This window comes from Electrona antarctica (assembly GCF_951216825.1).
Source record: "Electrona antarctica genome assembly, chromosome: 18".
Lineage (NCBI taxonomy): Eukaryota > Metazoa > Chordata > Actinopteri > Myctophiformes > Myctophidae > Electrona > Electrona antarctica.
This window is the reverse complement of record NC_136799.1, coordinates 129,367-147,051: the sequence shown is the minus strand read 5'-3', so window position 1 is coordinate 147,051 and position 17,685 is coordinate 129,367. Positions and strand designations below refer to the sequence as shown.

General features: G+C 41.5%; 1 protein-coding gene across 1 annotated transcript; it reads right to left on the bottom strand.

The window, feature by feature from the left end:
* Window positions 1-4,911: 4,911 nt before the first annotated feature.
* Window positions 4,912-8,499, bottom strand: fam241a (family with sequence similarity 241 member A; the record flags this gene model as incomplete). Its single annotated transcript, XM_079528657.1, has 2 exons — window positions 8,354-8,499; window positions 4,912-5,256 (listed from the first exon to the last, which is right to left on the bottom strand). Exons 1-2 carry the CDS (start codon window positions 8,462-8,464, stop codon window positions 4,912-4,914), a joined length of 456 nt encoding a protein of 151 aa, XP_079384783.1. The 5' UTR covers window positions 8,465-8,499.
* Window positions 8,500-17,685: the final 9,186 nt, after the last annotated feature.

The window sequence follows — 17,685 nt, the reverse complement described above, 5'->3', positions numbered from 1 at the left end:
CTAGTGAGAAGCACTCTGCTGTAGCAGGTGAAACTCCTGGATGGAAATAAACACACCTTCAGTCCAAAATAATGTTATGCAACGCTGCCCTCCTCTGGCCATATTTGGGAACGACACTATTTAAAATGTGACGTTCCAATAATTCACTCTCCTGTTTGCTTCTCTTAACCCATTCAGACCCGAGACCAGATTCTACAAAATGTCTTCTAAATCCTGACAGTTTTCTGAAAAACCTCATGTTTATATATCAGTGGTTCTCAACCTGTTTCATGTCAAGGACCCCCAGAATTATATGCGTTTGGCCTCCGAACCCCATCTGGAAATATGTAGTCTGATAATCACCGTTATAAATGATGTGTATATATACATTGGTAGCGATGTTGGAAGATGATAACGGCGCCCCTCACTTCACACGGGTGTGATTTATTTTTTGTTTGTTAAACGTTCATAAACAGTCTCTCTCTTTAACTCTTTAACCCATTTTGGCCTGACATCGAAATTTAAAAAAGTATTTTTAAAATGTTTTATTTCTTCTGAAAAACCTCATGTTTCTATATCAGTGGTTCTCAACATTTCATGTCAAGAACCCCAAAAATTATATATAATATGCCGCCACCGACCCCCATCTGAAAACATGTTGTTCCAGGGACCCCCCAGAATCAAAGATTTGAGTTAAAAAAAAACTCTGAAAGAATAAATATTCAAAGATTTGAGAAACATTTTCACGACTTTAAAAAAAATAGCAGACCTACAAGCTCGTAGCGCGCCACTCGGTGACGCGGTATGAGCTTGTAGATCTGCTATTTTTCAATAGCTAAAGTATAACATAATGCTTAAAACACCAAATGGGGTTCCCGCCCAAAATGGGTTAATGAATAATGTGGTCCTTGAAATTAATAATAAGGTTGATTGTGGACACAATTTACATTTCAGATGGATCCACCACAAACCTGTCATATGGATGCACATTTAGACATGTTGCAACACACATAGACATCAAAGGGGGCTACAGCCCCTGCCCCTTTTACCCGTCTGTAAAACAACTGCCCTCTCCAGACCAACGAATGCAGCATTTACTATTTGGTGGAAGAAATGCAAATGCCCTCCTCTCCTTTCCTTCCATGCCATGCTGGAAGGATGCTTTTGTTTTATCCCCGAAGTCTCCTGAACTTGAACACAGTATTTTGCGTTGAACACATTTTTTGTTTAGAAAATCCATGTCGTTACACACACCGCATCTCCACTAGCTAAAGTTAGTGCTGGGTTTGCTCCCCGAAAAGAGCAGATCTACAACAACAAAATGTATTTTGGCGGGCATCGATGCCATCGTAATGACTGTTTTTTTCACTTGCTGAAAATAGCCGATCTACAAGCCCACAACGCGTCACAGCGCAACGCGTTGTGAGCTTGTAGATCGGCTATTTTCATCATGCAACCAAGTGTAAAATGACTTATACTGGATCTCTTGTCCACTAGTCCCTTCCTAACATTTTATTTTTGTTTGTATTTGTTTTATCGCTACAGTCAGGGACGTGCAGAGATTAAGAGGGCACTTTTGGACAAAAATAGCGAAAATAACAGATCTACAAGCTCTCAACGCGTTGCGAGCTTGTAGCGATTGCCCTATCGACTGTAGCGATTGCCCTATGGCTGCTATGTGTGTGTGTGTATATATACCGTATATATATATATATATATATATATATATATACTGTGTGTACTATCTTTAGACGTGACTTTTCCTCCCCGCTCCCAAATGGATTAAAGTCAAATAAGGCCATCATGATGACTGTGAAGGGGGTTGTTGTTATCGGGGCCAAATCTGGGATGTGTGGAAAGGGAAGGATCAGCCCCGCCACACACACTACAAGCTCTGTTTCATGAACAAGTAACGTGACGTGTAGAATTATGAGGATGTCGTCTTGGTATAAAGCCAAACCAGTTACTGAAAAGTGCAGATGTAACCGTTGGAATAATCCGAGATAATCAGGATTTCCTGGAAGATCGAACATGCATTCTTGCATGACATGGCTTCCATATGAAGACACGATATGCTCCACTTCTGTAGAATCCAAGCGACTCTCTCTCTCTTTCTTTTTTCTCTTCTTTACGACGACAACAAACGATGGAGGACGTTGTACAAAAGACAATCATTATTCAACCCACTTGTTACACCCGTGTTGTGACGATGAAGTTCGTGTAGGCGTGTTCCACGGAAAAAAGACTTGGGCGAGCTCAACCATCAGTTCAGAGTCCCACTGCACGCATGAGAACATGTCCATTATGTTTGCTTATGCCTGTTTATTGTCGTTTGGTTTTAGGGCTGTGCCATGTGGACATGGTTTTAGGGCTGTGCCATGTGGACACAAATATAATATTGCAATATTGAAATTTTAAAAAAAATCTTCTTCACATCCAGCTCTAAAGGCTGACATCATGCTGTGATGCGACATGTGAGCTTGTAGATTGGCTTTTTCTTTTCTTTTTTGCCCATTTTTAATAAAAGTATAAAATTGTGATTAGAAATAAAAAATAAAATAACGCTCATGCCATAATTATTATCATAGCCGGAATCTCACGTTTTATAACATGTTATCGAGATAATATCCACTAAAAAAAAATACAAAATAAATAACTTAAATCCAGTGTTGATAGAGCACATGCTGATAGTTGTTTTTGGCAGCAATTTTAGTTTTAGTCAGTCTCTTGAATAGTTTTAATTTAGTTTTAGTCACATTTTAGTCACCTGGAATGTTTTAGTGTTTTAGTCGACTACATGTCATAAGATTTTAGTCGACTAAATCTACAGTTAATTTAGTCGAACAACATGTATTTTGGCAAGGCTTTGATGCCGTCGTAATGACTGTTTTTTTCACTTGCCGAAAATAGCCGATCTACAAGCGTTGTGAGCTTGTAGATCTGCTATTTTCAGCATGCAACCAAGTGTAAAATGACTTATACTGGATCGCTTGTCCACTAGTCCCTTCCTAACATTTTAGTCTAGTTTTTATTTGTCAACGAAATTGAGTATATATTTAGTCTTAGTTTTAGTCGTCATAGCTTAGTTTGTATTTAGTTTCCATTTATTTTATGTCAGTGAAAAAAAGGTAGTCGACGGACATTTTTCAAGAGACTATGACTAAAACTAAAACTTCAAAATGTGCTGCCAAAAACAACCCTGCTCTACAGGCTCAGGTCCCTCGCGGGCGTTTCATCTGACAAGGGTAATAAAGCCTCTATTCTCGGTAGAACTGCTGCTACTTAGTTGACCCTGGTGTCCCCCAGGGCTCTTATACGAGACCCCACTGCTTTTCTTTTTTTTTTGACGGAGCCACGTGTCCATCGGAAGGTCCGTGAAGGAGAAATCCAGTGACGTCACTCCTCACACAGTGCTACCGGTACACTCCCGGTACACAGTGCTACCGGTACACTCCCGGTACACAGCGCTACCGGTACACTCCCGGTACACAGTGCTACCGGTACACTCCCGGTACACAGCGCTACCGGTACACTCCCGGTACACAGCGCTACCGGTACACTCCCGGTACACAGCGCTACCGGTACACTCCCGGTACACAGCGCTACCGGTACACTCCCGGTACACAGCGCTACTGGTACACTCCCAGTACACAGCGCTACCGGTACACTCCCGGTACACAGCGCTACCGGTACACTCCCGGTACACAGCGCTACCGGTACACTCCCGGTACACAGCGCTACCGGTACACTCCCGGTACACAGCGCTACCGGTACACTCCCGGTACACAGCGCTCGAAAATGACCACTTTTTCAATAGTGGGTATGCACGTGACATCATCAAACATGGAGGTTTTGCGGGAACGCCTACTGAGTGGCAAAAAACTACTTTTCTGGCCTTGACAGGCCATACATCCACACAGAAAGTCCTATTTGATTGCAATAAATGACTTTAAACAACATTAAATGTACTTTGTTGCTCACTTTGCCACTCGATCTGCTATTCACTTTATGCATGCGCATACCCTCAATACGCGTCGAGGCGGAAACATTCGAAATCGGATTTCGCTACCATGGCGATACCATGCGCTCTCATCTCTACCATCTCTACCATCTCTACCATGGCGATACCATGCGCTCTCATCTCTACCATCTCTACCATCTCTACCATGGCGATACCATGCGCTCTCATCTCTACCATCTCTACCATCTCTACCATGGCGATACCATGCGCTCTCATCTCTACCATCTCTACCATCTCTACCATGGCGATACGATGCGCTCTCATCTCTCTACCATGGCGATACCATGCGCTCTCATCTCTCTACCATGGCGATACCATGCGCTCTCATCTCTCCATTGATTTTTTTTTTTTTAAATGTGTAGACTTTAAATTAACTACATAAACGAATTAGATTCTCAAATGCCTGATCTGAATAGAATAAAAACAATAAAAACTTGAGTTGAAAGAGACAAAGTCGTGTGATATTTCTCTTATAGTACCACAGAAATTAAAATTAAAATCTCAAGGCCCCCCCCCTCCCCCTCCCCCTCCACCCCAGCAGTTTTGTCCATTTTGCCTTTGCGGTATAACCATCGGCATCGGGGATGGTCGATATTTCTCCAGGTTATCGTGCGAGAGGCTAAAGCGTTATTCATAGTCTGGATTTTCCGGTGGTGAGGTGACTGACCACCGAACTACAACATGACGTCACCTCACCACCGGAGCAGTGGTCACCTCACCACCGGAGCGGTGGTCACCTCACCACCGGAGCGGTGGTCACCTCACCACCGGAGCGGTGGTCACCTCACCACCGGAGCGGTCGTGAGGTGACCACCGAAAATCCAGACTATGAATGAGCCTTAAGTTTAAAGACATTCCAGGGTTGCGGTGGGTGTTTGACAAAAGACGACCGGTCACCACCGCGGCCGCCGCTACTCCTTCTGCATGTAGATGATGATGATGCAGAGCGTCCCCACCAGGCCCAGCGCCTGGAGGCCCAGGAACCAGAGGAGCAGCCAGAAGAACACGATGACCACGGGCTCCACGATCTTCTCCCCGAAGTACATCTGGGAGAAGCCGGCGGCGCGCAGCGACTTGTTGAGCATGCCGAACAGCGTGCCCATGCGCTCGCAGTCGTCCAGCAGCTGCACGCGCGTGGTGGGGTCTTCCAGGTAGGGCCAGCGGGCCGTGGGGTCGACGGCGCGGGGGTCAGCCGGGGGCCGTGGGGCGTGGGGGTCAGCCGGGGGCCGCGGGGCGTGGCTGCTGCTGCCGGCGTCCTGTTGGAGGAGACAAACATTACATCAGTGGTTCTCAAACTTTTTCGTGTCAAGGAGGACCCCCAAATCAACATTTATTAGGCCAAGGACCCCCCCACGGACCCCCCCAAATCAACATTTATTAGGCCACGGACCCCCCCATTTGAAAACATTATGCCAGTGACCCCGATAAGGGAGGATTTTTACAGCTCTAGCATTAATTATTAATTTCATGGACCCCCCCAGTTTCACACGCATTATGCTACGGATCCCCGATTTAATGGCATTTCTATCTCTGGGACCCCCAATTTATATTGTAAAATCAATGTTAATTTATTTATTAGGCCAGGGACCCCGATTAGAAAATATAGGCCAGGGACCCCCATAAGAAGATATAGGCCAGGGACCCCCATTGGAAAATATAGGCCAGGGACCCCTATTAGAAAATATAGGCCAGGGACCCCCATTAGAAAATATAGGCCAGGGACCACCTGGTTCACACCCGTGTGAAGTGAGGTGTGCTTTACCAACATCACATATTATATCAATATAACATCACATATATGACATCAGTATAACATCACATGTATGATATCAATGTAACATCACATGTATGATATCAATATAACATCACATATGATATCAATGTAACATCACATATTATATCAATATAACATCACATATGATATCAATGTAACATCACATGTATGATATCAATATAACATCACATATGATATCAATGTAACATCACATATTATATCAATATAACATCACATATGATATCAATGTAACACCACATATTATATCAATATAACATAACATATATGACATCAGTATAACATCACATGATATCAATATAACATCACATGTATGATATCAATATAACATCACATATGATATCAATGTAACATCACATATTATATCAATATAACATAACATATATGACATCAGTATAACATCACATATGATATCAATATAACATCACATATATGATATCAGTATAACATCACATATGATATCAATATAACATCACATATATGATATCAATAGAACATCACATATATGATATCAATATAACATCACATATATGATATCAGTATAACATCACATATGATATCAATATAACATCACATATATGATATCAATAGAACATCACATATATGATATCAATATAACATCACATATATGATATCAGTATAACATCACATATGATATCAATATAACATCACATATATGATATCAATATAACATCACATATATGATATCAATATAACATCACATATATGATATCAGTATAACATCACATATATGATATCAATATAACATCACATATATGATATCAGTATAACATCACATATGATATCAATATAACATCACATATATGATATCAATATAACATCACATATATGATATCAGTATAACATCACATATATGATATCAGTATAACATCACAAAACAGCAGTTTATAAGAATCGTGGTCCCTTATATTGGCTGAGGTTTTCCTCTGACATGCATATGCAGATTTGCTCAGAGACAGACAAGACAAACATTAAACTCTACTCATTGTCAATGGCATGTAATGTTTGTCTAGGAGTGATGCACCCAATATTCATTTCATGTTTGTCTAGTAGTGATGCACCCAATATTCATTTCATGTTTGTCTAGTAGTGATGCACCCAATATTCGGCCACAGAAAATATTCGGCAGAAAATGCATTTTTGGCCTATTCGGTTTCGGCCCGAATAGGCCGAAAATATATCACAGAATAGTGTATGCAATGAATGCATTCAAAAGTGCTGAATAAATGTATTATGGACCCATAATAGTGATTATAAGTTAAGTTTTGCCATAACCATTTATTTTGCCATAAATCAGGTAGCTTTAAGGTACGGCCATGACAGCAATGGTAGGAAAAAAGATATATAATATTAATCATATTCGGCGTTCGGTTTTCGGCCAAGAATTTCCCTTCCGGTGCATCCCTAAGACGAACATTAAACCTGTGTATAGGAGGTCCTAATCTGCTTTTAACTAAACCTAACATAATTACTTTGAAATCGAATTAAGTAATTTATCCCAAAGTCAAAAAGTTGACTTAAAAGTACTCCTACTTGGGCAGAAAGTCATTTTGGAATGTAAGCATGATAGAGTAATAGGCAATAAGACACAATGTTAGGAGAGAATGGCACACATGTCCATTTGACCAAAAGATGCCTTAGTTTAGGCTTTGTTAATGCACTGGTTCCCAAAGTGGGGTCCGGGGACCCCCAGGGGTCCTTGAGGGAGTTCCAGGGGGTCCCCAGCTAAATGGACCCTTATGGGTCTGTAACTCTGAGGGTGTACAAATGGAACCAAATGGACCCTTATGGGTCTGTAACTTTGAGAGTGTACAAATGGAACCAAATGGACCCTTATGGGTCTGTAACTTTGAGAGTGTACAAATGGAACCAAATGGACCCTTATGGGTCTGTAACTCTGAGAGTGTACAAATGGAACCAAATCCATGTGTACACAATTCCATTTGTTTTTGTTTTGTTTTGCTGCTATTACTGTAAATAAAGTATTCAATCAAATCAATCTATCGATTATGAATTAATGAACGATTCATTCAAATATTATGACCGAGGGTCCGCAGAATAATAGCCTACAACATTGGACCCCCAAATTGACACTAATTAGCCCATGGACCCCCATTTGAAAAGATATGCCAGGGACCCCCCATTTATGGAGAAGATGTTTACAGCTCTAGCAAAACCAGTTACATTTCAAGGACCCCCAGTATGACATGCATTAGGCTACTACGGACCCCCATTTAATAATGACATTTCTATCTCTGGGACCCCCAATTCATATCGTAAAATCTATGTTAATTTAACTCTGAGAGTGTACAACTACAAATTAATTTGGTTCCATTTGTACACTCTCCGAGTTACAGACCCATAAGGGTCCATTTGGTTCCAAACTATAATTTAGCTGGGGGACCCCCTGGAACTCCCTCAAGGACCCCTGGGGGTCCCCGGACCCCACTTTGGGAACCACTGGCCTACGACGCGAGATGTCCTCCACACTGACAGCCGTGTGTGTTTACATACAGTGTACAGTACAGAGTACAGTATACCTGCTGCGGTGCGGCGCTCCGGGCGACGCCGGCTTCAAACTGTTCAGAACGACCGTTATGATGATGATGAGGGTGATGATGATGATGAGCCTGAGCCACCGTGGCGGACATGATGTTGTTGTTGTTGTTGTTGTTGTGGTTGTTGTTGTTAGAACGTAAACAAAGCCAGACGGGACGGGACGGTAGAGGGTGAACTTTCCTCCTCCGGGTCCAAATCAAAATAATCCTCTCAACTGACTTCTTTACTTCCCGGTCTGTCCCGTGTCACGTGACTGTGACGACACGACTGGTTGGTTGGCCTGCTACGTCACACTCCTCAAAGAATAATACAAATATACACAATATATAAATAAATAATAATACTAATATACAATTGTATTATAATTAATACATTAATAATATATAATTAATTAATTAATTAATTATAATTGTATATAATATACAATAAATAAATAAATAAATATCTACAAGCTCACACAAGTGAGGTAACAGTTGGTTGTTGTAGGGCAGGCACGGATGGGCCTGTATGTATTCGAAATACATGTCTTTTAAAATACAGAAAATAATACGTATTTTCTGTATTTTAAAAATACAAAAAAAAAGGATTTTAAAATACAAGAATTTTAAAATCCATGCATGAATAGGATAAAACTGGCATACCTACTGTATATAATATCCCATGGAGACTTCTATACTGTCTGAACAAACACTCCTTGGTGTCCTTGAGTTGAGTTAGTTCCAGGGGGGAATTGGGGGTCCCAGAGATAGAAATGTCATTAAATGGGGGGTCTGTAGACTAATGCATGTTAAACTGGGGGGTCCTTGACATTAAACTGGTTTTGCTAGTGCTGTAAAAATCTTCTCTTATGGGGGGGTCCCTGGCATATCTTTTCAAATGGGGGTCCGCGGGCTAGTGTCAATTTGGGGGTCCTTGACATGAAAAAGAACAATAAGCAATATATAGCTATTTAACATCAAATCACTTCAAGTAGTTAATGCTACCAGTGGCCAGCAGAGGGCAGTGCAGTCCTGTTGTGTGAGAGGCAGTGGTTCCCAAACTTTTTCATGTCAAGGACCCCCATATTGACACTGATGAGCCCCGCGGACCCCCATTTGAAAAATATATGCCAGGGACCCCCATGAGAGAAGATTTTGATGGCTCTAGCAGTGATTCTCAACCCGCTTAATTTCAAGGACCCCCAGTTTGACATGCATTAGTCTACGGACCTCTCTGAGACCCCCAATTTATATTGCAAAAAAATCTGTTAATTTAACTCTGAGAGTGTACAAATGGAACCAAATGGACCCATTAGTGTGTGTGTGTGTGTGTGTGTGTGTGTGTGTGTGTGTGTGTGTGTGTGTGTGTGTGTGTGTGTGTGTGTGTGTGTGTGTGTGTGTGTGTGTGTGTGTGTGTGTGTGTGTGTGTGTGTGTGTGTGTGTGTGTGTGTCCAAGATACCCATGTACCTGTGTAGATACTTCCTTAATGTTAACAAAGTCCACACCCACAACACCAGAGGGAGTGCAACGAATCATGTTCAACCCAGATTCGGCACAAACAAGGGACTAAATTATTTTCGCTCCTATGCCACCAAAATGTGGAACGCCCTACCAACAGTCATTAAGACATGCGAATCCCTTGACTCCTTCAAAACCGCTCTCAAAGGGCACCTACGGATGGCTGCAATTCGAAACTGGCCCCCGTAAAATCTGAATCCCCCCCACCGCCCCCCCCCCCCCTTTTTTCCCTCACTGTATATGTTTCTTTTCCCTTTTTACCTCCATTATGATGAATTCCTGTACTGTTCTTTGTCTATATAGAAGTGTCTATTTGTACGTCTCTAAATGTTTTGATGATTTGAACATGGTGGACCCTGTTGTAAACAAGTGTAATGCTTAATTGGGTCGTCCACTCACAGTTAACAGCCTTTGTATTGAGTTTGTGCTAGAAATGTACTGTAATTCTGCAAACTGTTAATACAATTTTCAATCAATCAATCAATCAATCAATGTGTGTGTGTGTGTGTGTGTGTGTGTGTGTGTGTGTGTGTGTGTGTGTGTGTGTGTGTGTGTGTGTGTGTGTGTGTGTGTGTGTGTGTGTGTGTGTGTGTGTGTGTGTGTGCGCGCGCTAGATTTCCGTGATGCATTCGGCACATTGCCTCAGTCATAATGTTATGATTTATGCTCTCAGTGAAATCCAGCTGCCACAACTGTATATAGATATAGTATATAGATATAACTGTATATAGATATAGTGACGAATGTCTATGAAAGATCCTACATTTAGGTTACATGTGACTGAATGACTGATCCAATCAAGCTTGGTATAGGTATTAAAACAGGGTGTCCCTGTAGTGCGGTGAATGTTATCCTTGCAATTAATCACTGGCTCAAATGGATGCGCCAGTGTGCACCTGAAGGAATAAGATCACCAAACCCCGTCCAGGGCTACGCCGATGATGTGCAAATTGCGTCACATCAAGAGAACGTAATTCTAGCTATGCTCTCCCGTACTGAGGAGTTTCTGCTGTGGTCCAGGTTGGAGGCTAAACAAACCAAATGTGCTGCGTTTTATGAAAGGCGCAGCGGTGGTAATCGGTGGTACAAATCTAAAACCGACAAGCCCCCATCCTTTTCATTAATGCAAAAACCCATCAGAGTGTATTCAAGACATGAAACTTATCAATACCTAGGGCATACATTTAATGTTGCAGGCAACTGGGAAGAGCAAGTCAGAGAACTGTATGATGATGACTACTCTGTCAGACTGGACTTGATCGACTCCTCCCCCCTCCCTATCCGAATGAAACTGGACTTGATCGACTCCTCCCCCCTCCCTATCCGAATGAAACTGCAGGCAATCAGAGAATTGGCACTCGCCAAAATTCAACATCTATTCTCGAATATACATTTGCCACAGAACACCCTTACAGAACTGAATAACAAGGCAGTGCGCTTGGTGAGGGGCTGGTTCTGTCTCAATACTCACTCCACCCGTGCCATACTGTTTGTTTCAGCCCATCAGAGATGGTGGTCTGGGTGTACCGAATATTGAATGGGTTTACACCGACACCAGAACCAGTCACCTTATAAATATGCTCAACAGCGACGACCCCACGGTCAGGGAAATGGCTCGCGAGACGAGTCACTCATTCAACACATGCAGCGACGTAAAGTACCACCCGCGCTGGAGAATGAGACGCAGTGCCTTGGATTCAAGAATAAGGCGAATGGTAAATTGGACATTAAAGCCGTTGGATTCGGTGTGCGGTCCGACTGGATGGATCTTAATGATCTATGCCAGCGATCAGGATTACAGTTAAAATGGGTGGCGCCTGATTCAACAACTGCTTTGATTGATTGATTGAAGAATTTATTAACAGTTTGCAGAATTACAGTACATTTCAAGCACAAACTCAATACAAAGGCTGTTAACTGTGAGTGGACGACCCAATTAAGCATTACACTTGTTTCCAATAGGGTCCACCATGTTCAAATCATCAAAACATTTAGAGACGTACAAATAGACACTTCTATAGACAGAACAGGAATTCATCATAAAGGAGGTAAAAAGGGAAAAGAAATATATACAGTGAGGGGAAAAAGGGGAGGGCGGATTCAGATTTTACGGGGGCCAGTTTCGAATTGCAGCCATCCGTAGGTGCCCTTTGAGAGCGGTTTTGAAGGAGTCAAGGGATTCGCATGTCTTAATGACAGTTGGTAGGGCGTTCCACATTTTGGTGGCATAGGAGCGAAAAGAATTTAGTCCCTTGTTTGTGCCGCGCTCAACAACAGCATCATCATAGATCCGCGTGTCCGTGCATGTGCGACCTACGAGCAGGACGGTATGCACCATGAACTGTCAATCAAATCCGCGACCGCAAGAGCCACCATTCTAGGAATGAAGCGATCAGAAAGTGAACAACACTGGACCAGTCTGAGGCTGCAGGGAAAACTGGCTCTTCTTCCCTTTGCAAACCACTCATTATCACACTCTGTACTGTCAAATAACACCATAGGTGAGGACATTCTTATTTTCACTATTAAAGCCCGTTTACAGGTGTTGCCGACCAAGTTCAACTTGGCAACCTGGTACCCATCAGCACACGACCCACACTGCATCCTACATCCAGTACCACATGACAAAGATACAGTTGCCCATCTTAAATGGCTGCAGACACTATATAAAGGACTGTACATTGCCAGACATGACCGTCTGGTGGACCTGGTCTCAGACAAGATCAGAGGAGTACAGGACAGGACAACAAGAATGTATAAACACAGCACTGTAAAAATAGACTGGTTTGATCACAATGACACACATGTCAATTCACTACAAGACATTCCAAATACCCCAGATATTGTGTTCATCAATGAAATTAGAAAAACTGTCACTATATTTGAAATTGGCTGCTCATTTGATTTGTATATGGACACTTGTTTTACATCCAAACTTATGAAATATCAGCTTCTGGTGGAACGTATTATGGCCTTGGGATATAACTGTCAAGTCATTGTCCTTGTATTTGGAAGTCTGGGCCATGTCCATAAACTTGTGCTCAGGGGTCTGCAATTGGGTGGATTGCAAAAGACGAATGCAAAAAAGCTCGCTAAATACTGTTCTGTCTCAGCTATTATGGGCAGTCTGTCTATCTGGAGAAGGCGTTGTTTAATTTATCCCTAGGTGGCTAAACATCCTGTCTAGTAGTGTCAGTAATAGTATGTCATCAATGTGCTATCTTTTTTCCCTCTGTGTGTTAAGCATGTGCAGCAGTTATATCTGGTTGGACCTTATATATAATGTAACCTAATTCTGATCAGTGTTTGGGTCTATTGTATTGTGCCTCTTGTGTGTGTGTGTGTGTGTGTGTGTGTGTGTGTGTGTGTGTGTGTGTGTGTGTGTGTGTGTGTGTGTGTGTGTGTGTGTGTGTGTGTGTGTGTGTGTGTGTGTGTGTGTGTGTGTGTGTGTGTGTGTGTGTGTGTGTGTGTGTGTGTGTGTGTGTGCGTGCGTGCGTGCGTGCGTGTAACTCCCACCCAGGTGCAGCGGGTGTCCGTGATGATCCAATCACACCACCGGATCCAGTGGGCGGGGCTTTAGGTTTAAATAGGGACACGGAAATGCGCACAGAGCATGTGTTTGGGGCTGAGCTGCTGAAGGTATGTTTGTTTGATTAAACACACGGTTTTATCCACCTTTAACACTGCTATCGTTTAAACATTAGTGTTTGTATAGTACTGTTTATTGTTTATTGTGGCATAATGGACAACAATGTGTTGTGTGTTTGTCCTTCTTGAGAAGGAAACAAACAAACAAACAAACTATTGTTCCAAACGGCAGTGGAAAGTAAATGATTACATTTTAATACTGACTTATAGTGTGGAAAATATACTCCACTGTTATTTGGAAACTTTTAACTAGTAGCTACTTTTGTAGATTTGGATTATTATTTCAAAACGTACTGGCCTACATTTTTAATTGTACCACTACAGCCATACATTTGAAAATGGCTGATCTACAAGCACACAATCGTGCACAATACAGTGCAATGCGACACATTGTGAGCTTGTAGATCTGCTATTTTCAAATTATTTTTTTGTTAAACATTTCAAATGGGACTTTCTGCATAATGTTCATTTTGATGCCAATACCTCTTTACTTTTACTCAAGTTGTATAATTTTAAAGATTTTCTCTTTTTTAACATCTTTATTTCACTTTAAAAAACACAAATTTTATCATCTACTCAGGCTTATGTGAACACTCCTTACAGTTTTTAAGTTGCTTGATTTAGTAATTTGCTATTAATTTTAGCTGCCCCGCCCCCTTCCTATACAAACTCATTGTAACTTCAAAATCCTTTTTTTTTTTACCATGATATATTCATCGAAAACACCCAACCTTTTCTCTGGTGACTGTATTTTGTCTAGTATTATTTTGAAGTATTATGTTTTGCCTCAGACCTTGACCGTGACAATCCTATATGGGCTGTTCATTAGTTTTGGAGTAAATTAAATACCAAAAGAAAGATCTAGATTCTTGGACTGTCGGTTCTTGGAGCCTGGACCATTCGGCCAACTCTACAGGCCTGCTTAAACTGTCTGCTGTGTTCACATACGCCTGAGTAGTGTTTTTCAAAGTGAAATATACCTTTTTTAATATTGTATGAATTCTACACTGTATACAATCTGGATAAAGAGTAATGTTGGTTTTATGTCTGTTGCAGGTTAATCACGTGACCTTGGTGTCATGCGGTGACCTTGGCTGCAGTCATCAGGAGATGGCTGGTATTGGTAATAGAGTGTACTCGGCTGAGCTGAAACGTATAACGGTGTCAACGAACGCTCTTCCTGAGATTACGAGGCGTACAACCTACGCGGCTCTATTAATACCGGCTATCTTCAACCGAGCGACGGAAGGCCCCCCACGGTACGTACCTGGATTACATGTGGCTGTAGTAGAAACTAGGGCTGTGTCACCATTACTTGTTAAGTTGACCATTCATTGTCATACAAATTATTGTGTTTGTCGTTGAACATATGAATACATGCATGGCTTTTAGGCTTCATTAAAAAAAGTTGCATGAGGCAGATATGACCAATTATATACATATAATACATACATATATATATATTACATTTTCCAAAAATAAATTAAAGGGACACTTCAGCCCTTTTGCAACCAGATTTGGTGTGTGTGTGTGTGTGTGTGTGTGTGTGTGTGTGTGTGTGTGTGTGTGTGTGTGTGTGTGTGTGTGTGTGTGTGTGTGTGTGTGTGTGTGTGTGTGTGTGTGTGTGTGTGTGTGTGTGTGTGTGTGTGTGTGTGTGTGTGTGTGTGTGTGTGTGTGTGTGTGTGTGTGTGTGTGTGTGTGTGTGTGTGTGTGTGTGTGTGTGTGTGTGTGTGTGTGTGTGTGTGTGTGTGTGTAAACACCATCAAACTCACCAACAGCTGTATGAAAAGCTTGAATTATCCTCTTTCAAGTGGCAAAGTGTTTGTTTCATAAAAATCCACTGTAGACATGTTATGAGCTACTTCCTGTCAATAAATGTGATTCCCCCCCCCCCCCCTAAGTGTTAGTTTGGAAGCGCTTGTTGAATATCACTCAACGGCCCAGGCGTACCACCTGTTTTGACTGTGCACATCATGCAGGAGGCAGCAGGAGGTTGCTTTACTGATAACGAGTGCTTCCAAACTCTGATACTTAGAGATATTAATCATCTGGAAGGAGCTCATAACATGTCTACGGTGCATTTTTATGAAAAACACTAGATATATATAATATAACACTAGATAATTGAAGCTTTCCGTACAGCTGCAATGTTGGTTAGTTGACATCGTTTAATGCAATCAGACAGGACTTTACTGTTTGGATGAATGGGCTGTCGAAGGGAAGTTGCACCTACTTGGCACCTTGCTGGCAAGATGGCCGAGGTCTGACTATAGTCAAATTAGCTGAGTGGAAATGGCCGATGTACGAGCTAAAAACTTGAGCGGGTAGATCTGCTATTTCCATTTATGTTTTTAATGTTTGAGAATACCTTGTCTTTAAAGGCTTGTAATTCGGAGTATACAAATTGGACCATGGCTCTGTAACTCTCAAATGGAACAAAGTTACAGGTCCATTTGATGTCACAATTAAATGTAAATTCTCCTTTAAAGGGACATTGAGTGACTGCAGTTTCTTCCAGCGGTGAATAGTATTTTTAGTATGGCCAGAGTGTGTTTGACTGTATTGCTAAATTCCTATAATGCTTTAGTGCACTTCCCCTCCTTGTGGAGGGGGGGGGGGGGGGGGGGCTGCATGGAGGTGTGGATTTGTAGTCCAGGAAGGAAGTGAGACCACATTTTCATGACGGACAAAGAAAACATATTCTTGTGGCCTAAACATTAAAATAAGCTCTAGTTGTAAAGGGGGTGAAGTGGCCCTTTAATGGGTTGAATTGTATAAAAAATCACACCCGTGTGAACAGGGTGAACATAGCAACCATGCTCATTTTTTCTGCACAGACTAACAATGTCTGTCTGACGTAATGAAATCACACCCGGGTGAACAGGGTGAACATAGCAACCATGCTCATTTTTTCTGCACTAACAAAGCCAGTTGTAGGAGTGGTTTACACCACTCAAAAATTGTCACACAAATTGTGATTAAGTAAAATAATGGTGACACAGCCCTGTCAGTGACTGTTATTATTACAGTAAAATAATGGTGACACAGCCCTGTCAGTGACTGTTATTAATACAGTAAAATAATGGTGACACAGCCCTGTCAGTGACTGTTATTAATACAGTAAAAATAATGGTGACACAGCCCTGTCAGTGACTGTTATTAATACAGTAAAATAATGGTGACACAGCCCTGTCAGTGACTGTTATTAATACAGTAAAATAATGGTGACACAGCCCTGTCAGTGACTGTTATTAATACAGTAAAATAATGGTGACACAGCCCTGTCAGTGACTGTTATGACTTCCAAAATGTCATCCTGTAGTCCGACAACTAAATGTTTATTTTTCTTTCTTCCCCTGTCATTTCAGAACGTGAAGCTGACAGAGTTTGTACCTTCATACCGATGTCTTCCTCTGCTGCTGCTGCTGCGTGCTGTTAGCAGTGAAGGTTAGTGTTTAACCTTTTGATTCCTGCTTCTTGTGTAAGTGGGCTACATGCTACCATACCGTATGTTATCATTCGCGCCATGTATCGTTTCACACCATTTGTGTGTGTGTGTAATGCCAGTCCGATTCTAGTCTCTTCACTTTCATCTTTTCTTTGCTTTTAATAAAGTTATTTATTTTTGTTGTCTGAGTTTTTAATCGCATTTCACTTTATTTTTTAATTTCTTTCTTCTTGCCTATCTATTGCCCTAGTTCTTCACTAGTGGACTTTGTGTGATGTGGCGGTATGTGATTTATGTCGGTATCATTATGGTAGCATGTAGCCTGCTCAACACTGTTTACTAGGGGTGTAACGATATAGTAACTGCATCAAAAAATGTATTTTAATTTCAAGAATCTAAGCATATCAAAATGAAAACGGCAACATTGACTATCGTTTTGCAATGGAAATAATCTGTATCGAATCGATTGTATCAATACTACATTTTTATGTGTGGTATTATAATATTTTAAATAGTTACTGTATTGATTTCAAATTTTATCGTGATTCGTATCGCTGTTAAAATCGTTACACCCCTTCTATGCTGTAGATCTGTGCAAAACTAACAGGAAGAAAATGATGGCCGATGTGTCATTTTCTTCCTTGGTTAGTGTGTTTTGTTTACTGGCTGATATTGAAGGTAAGTGGCGTAGTTTATTATCTTTGGCTGTCGGGCAGAAAC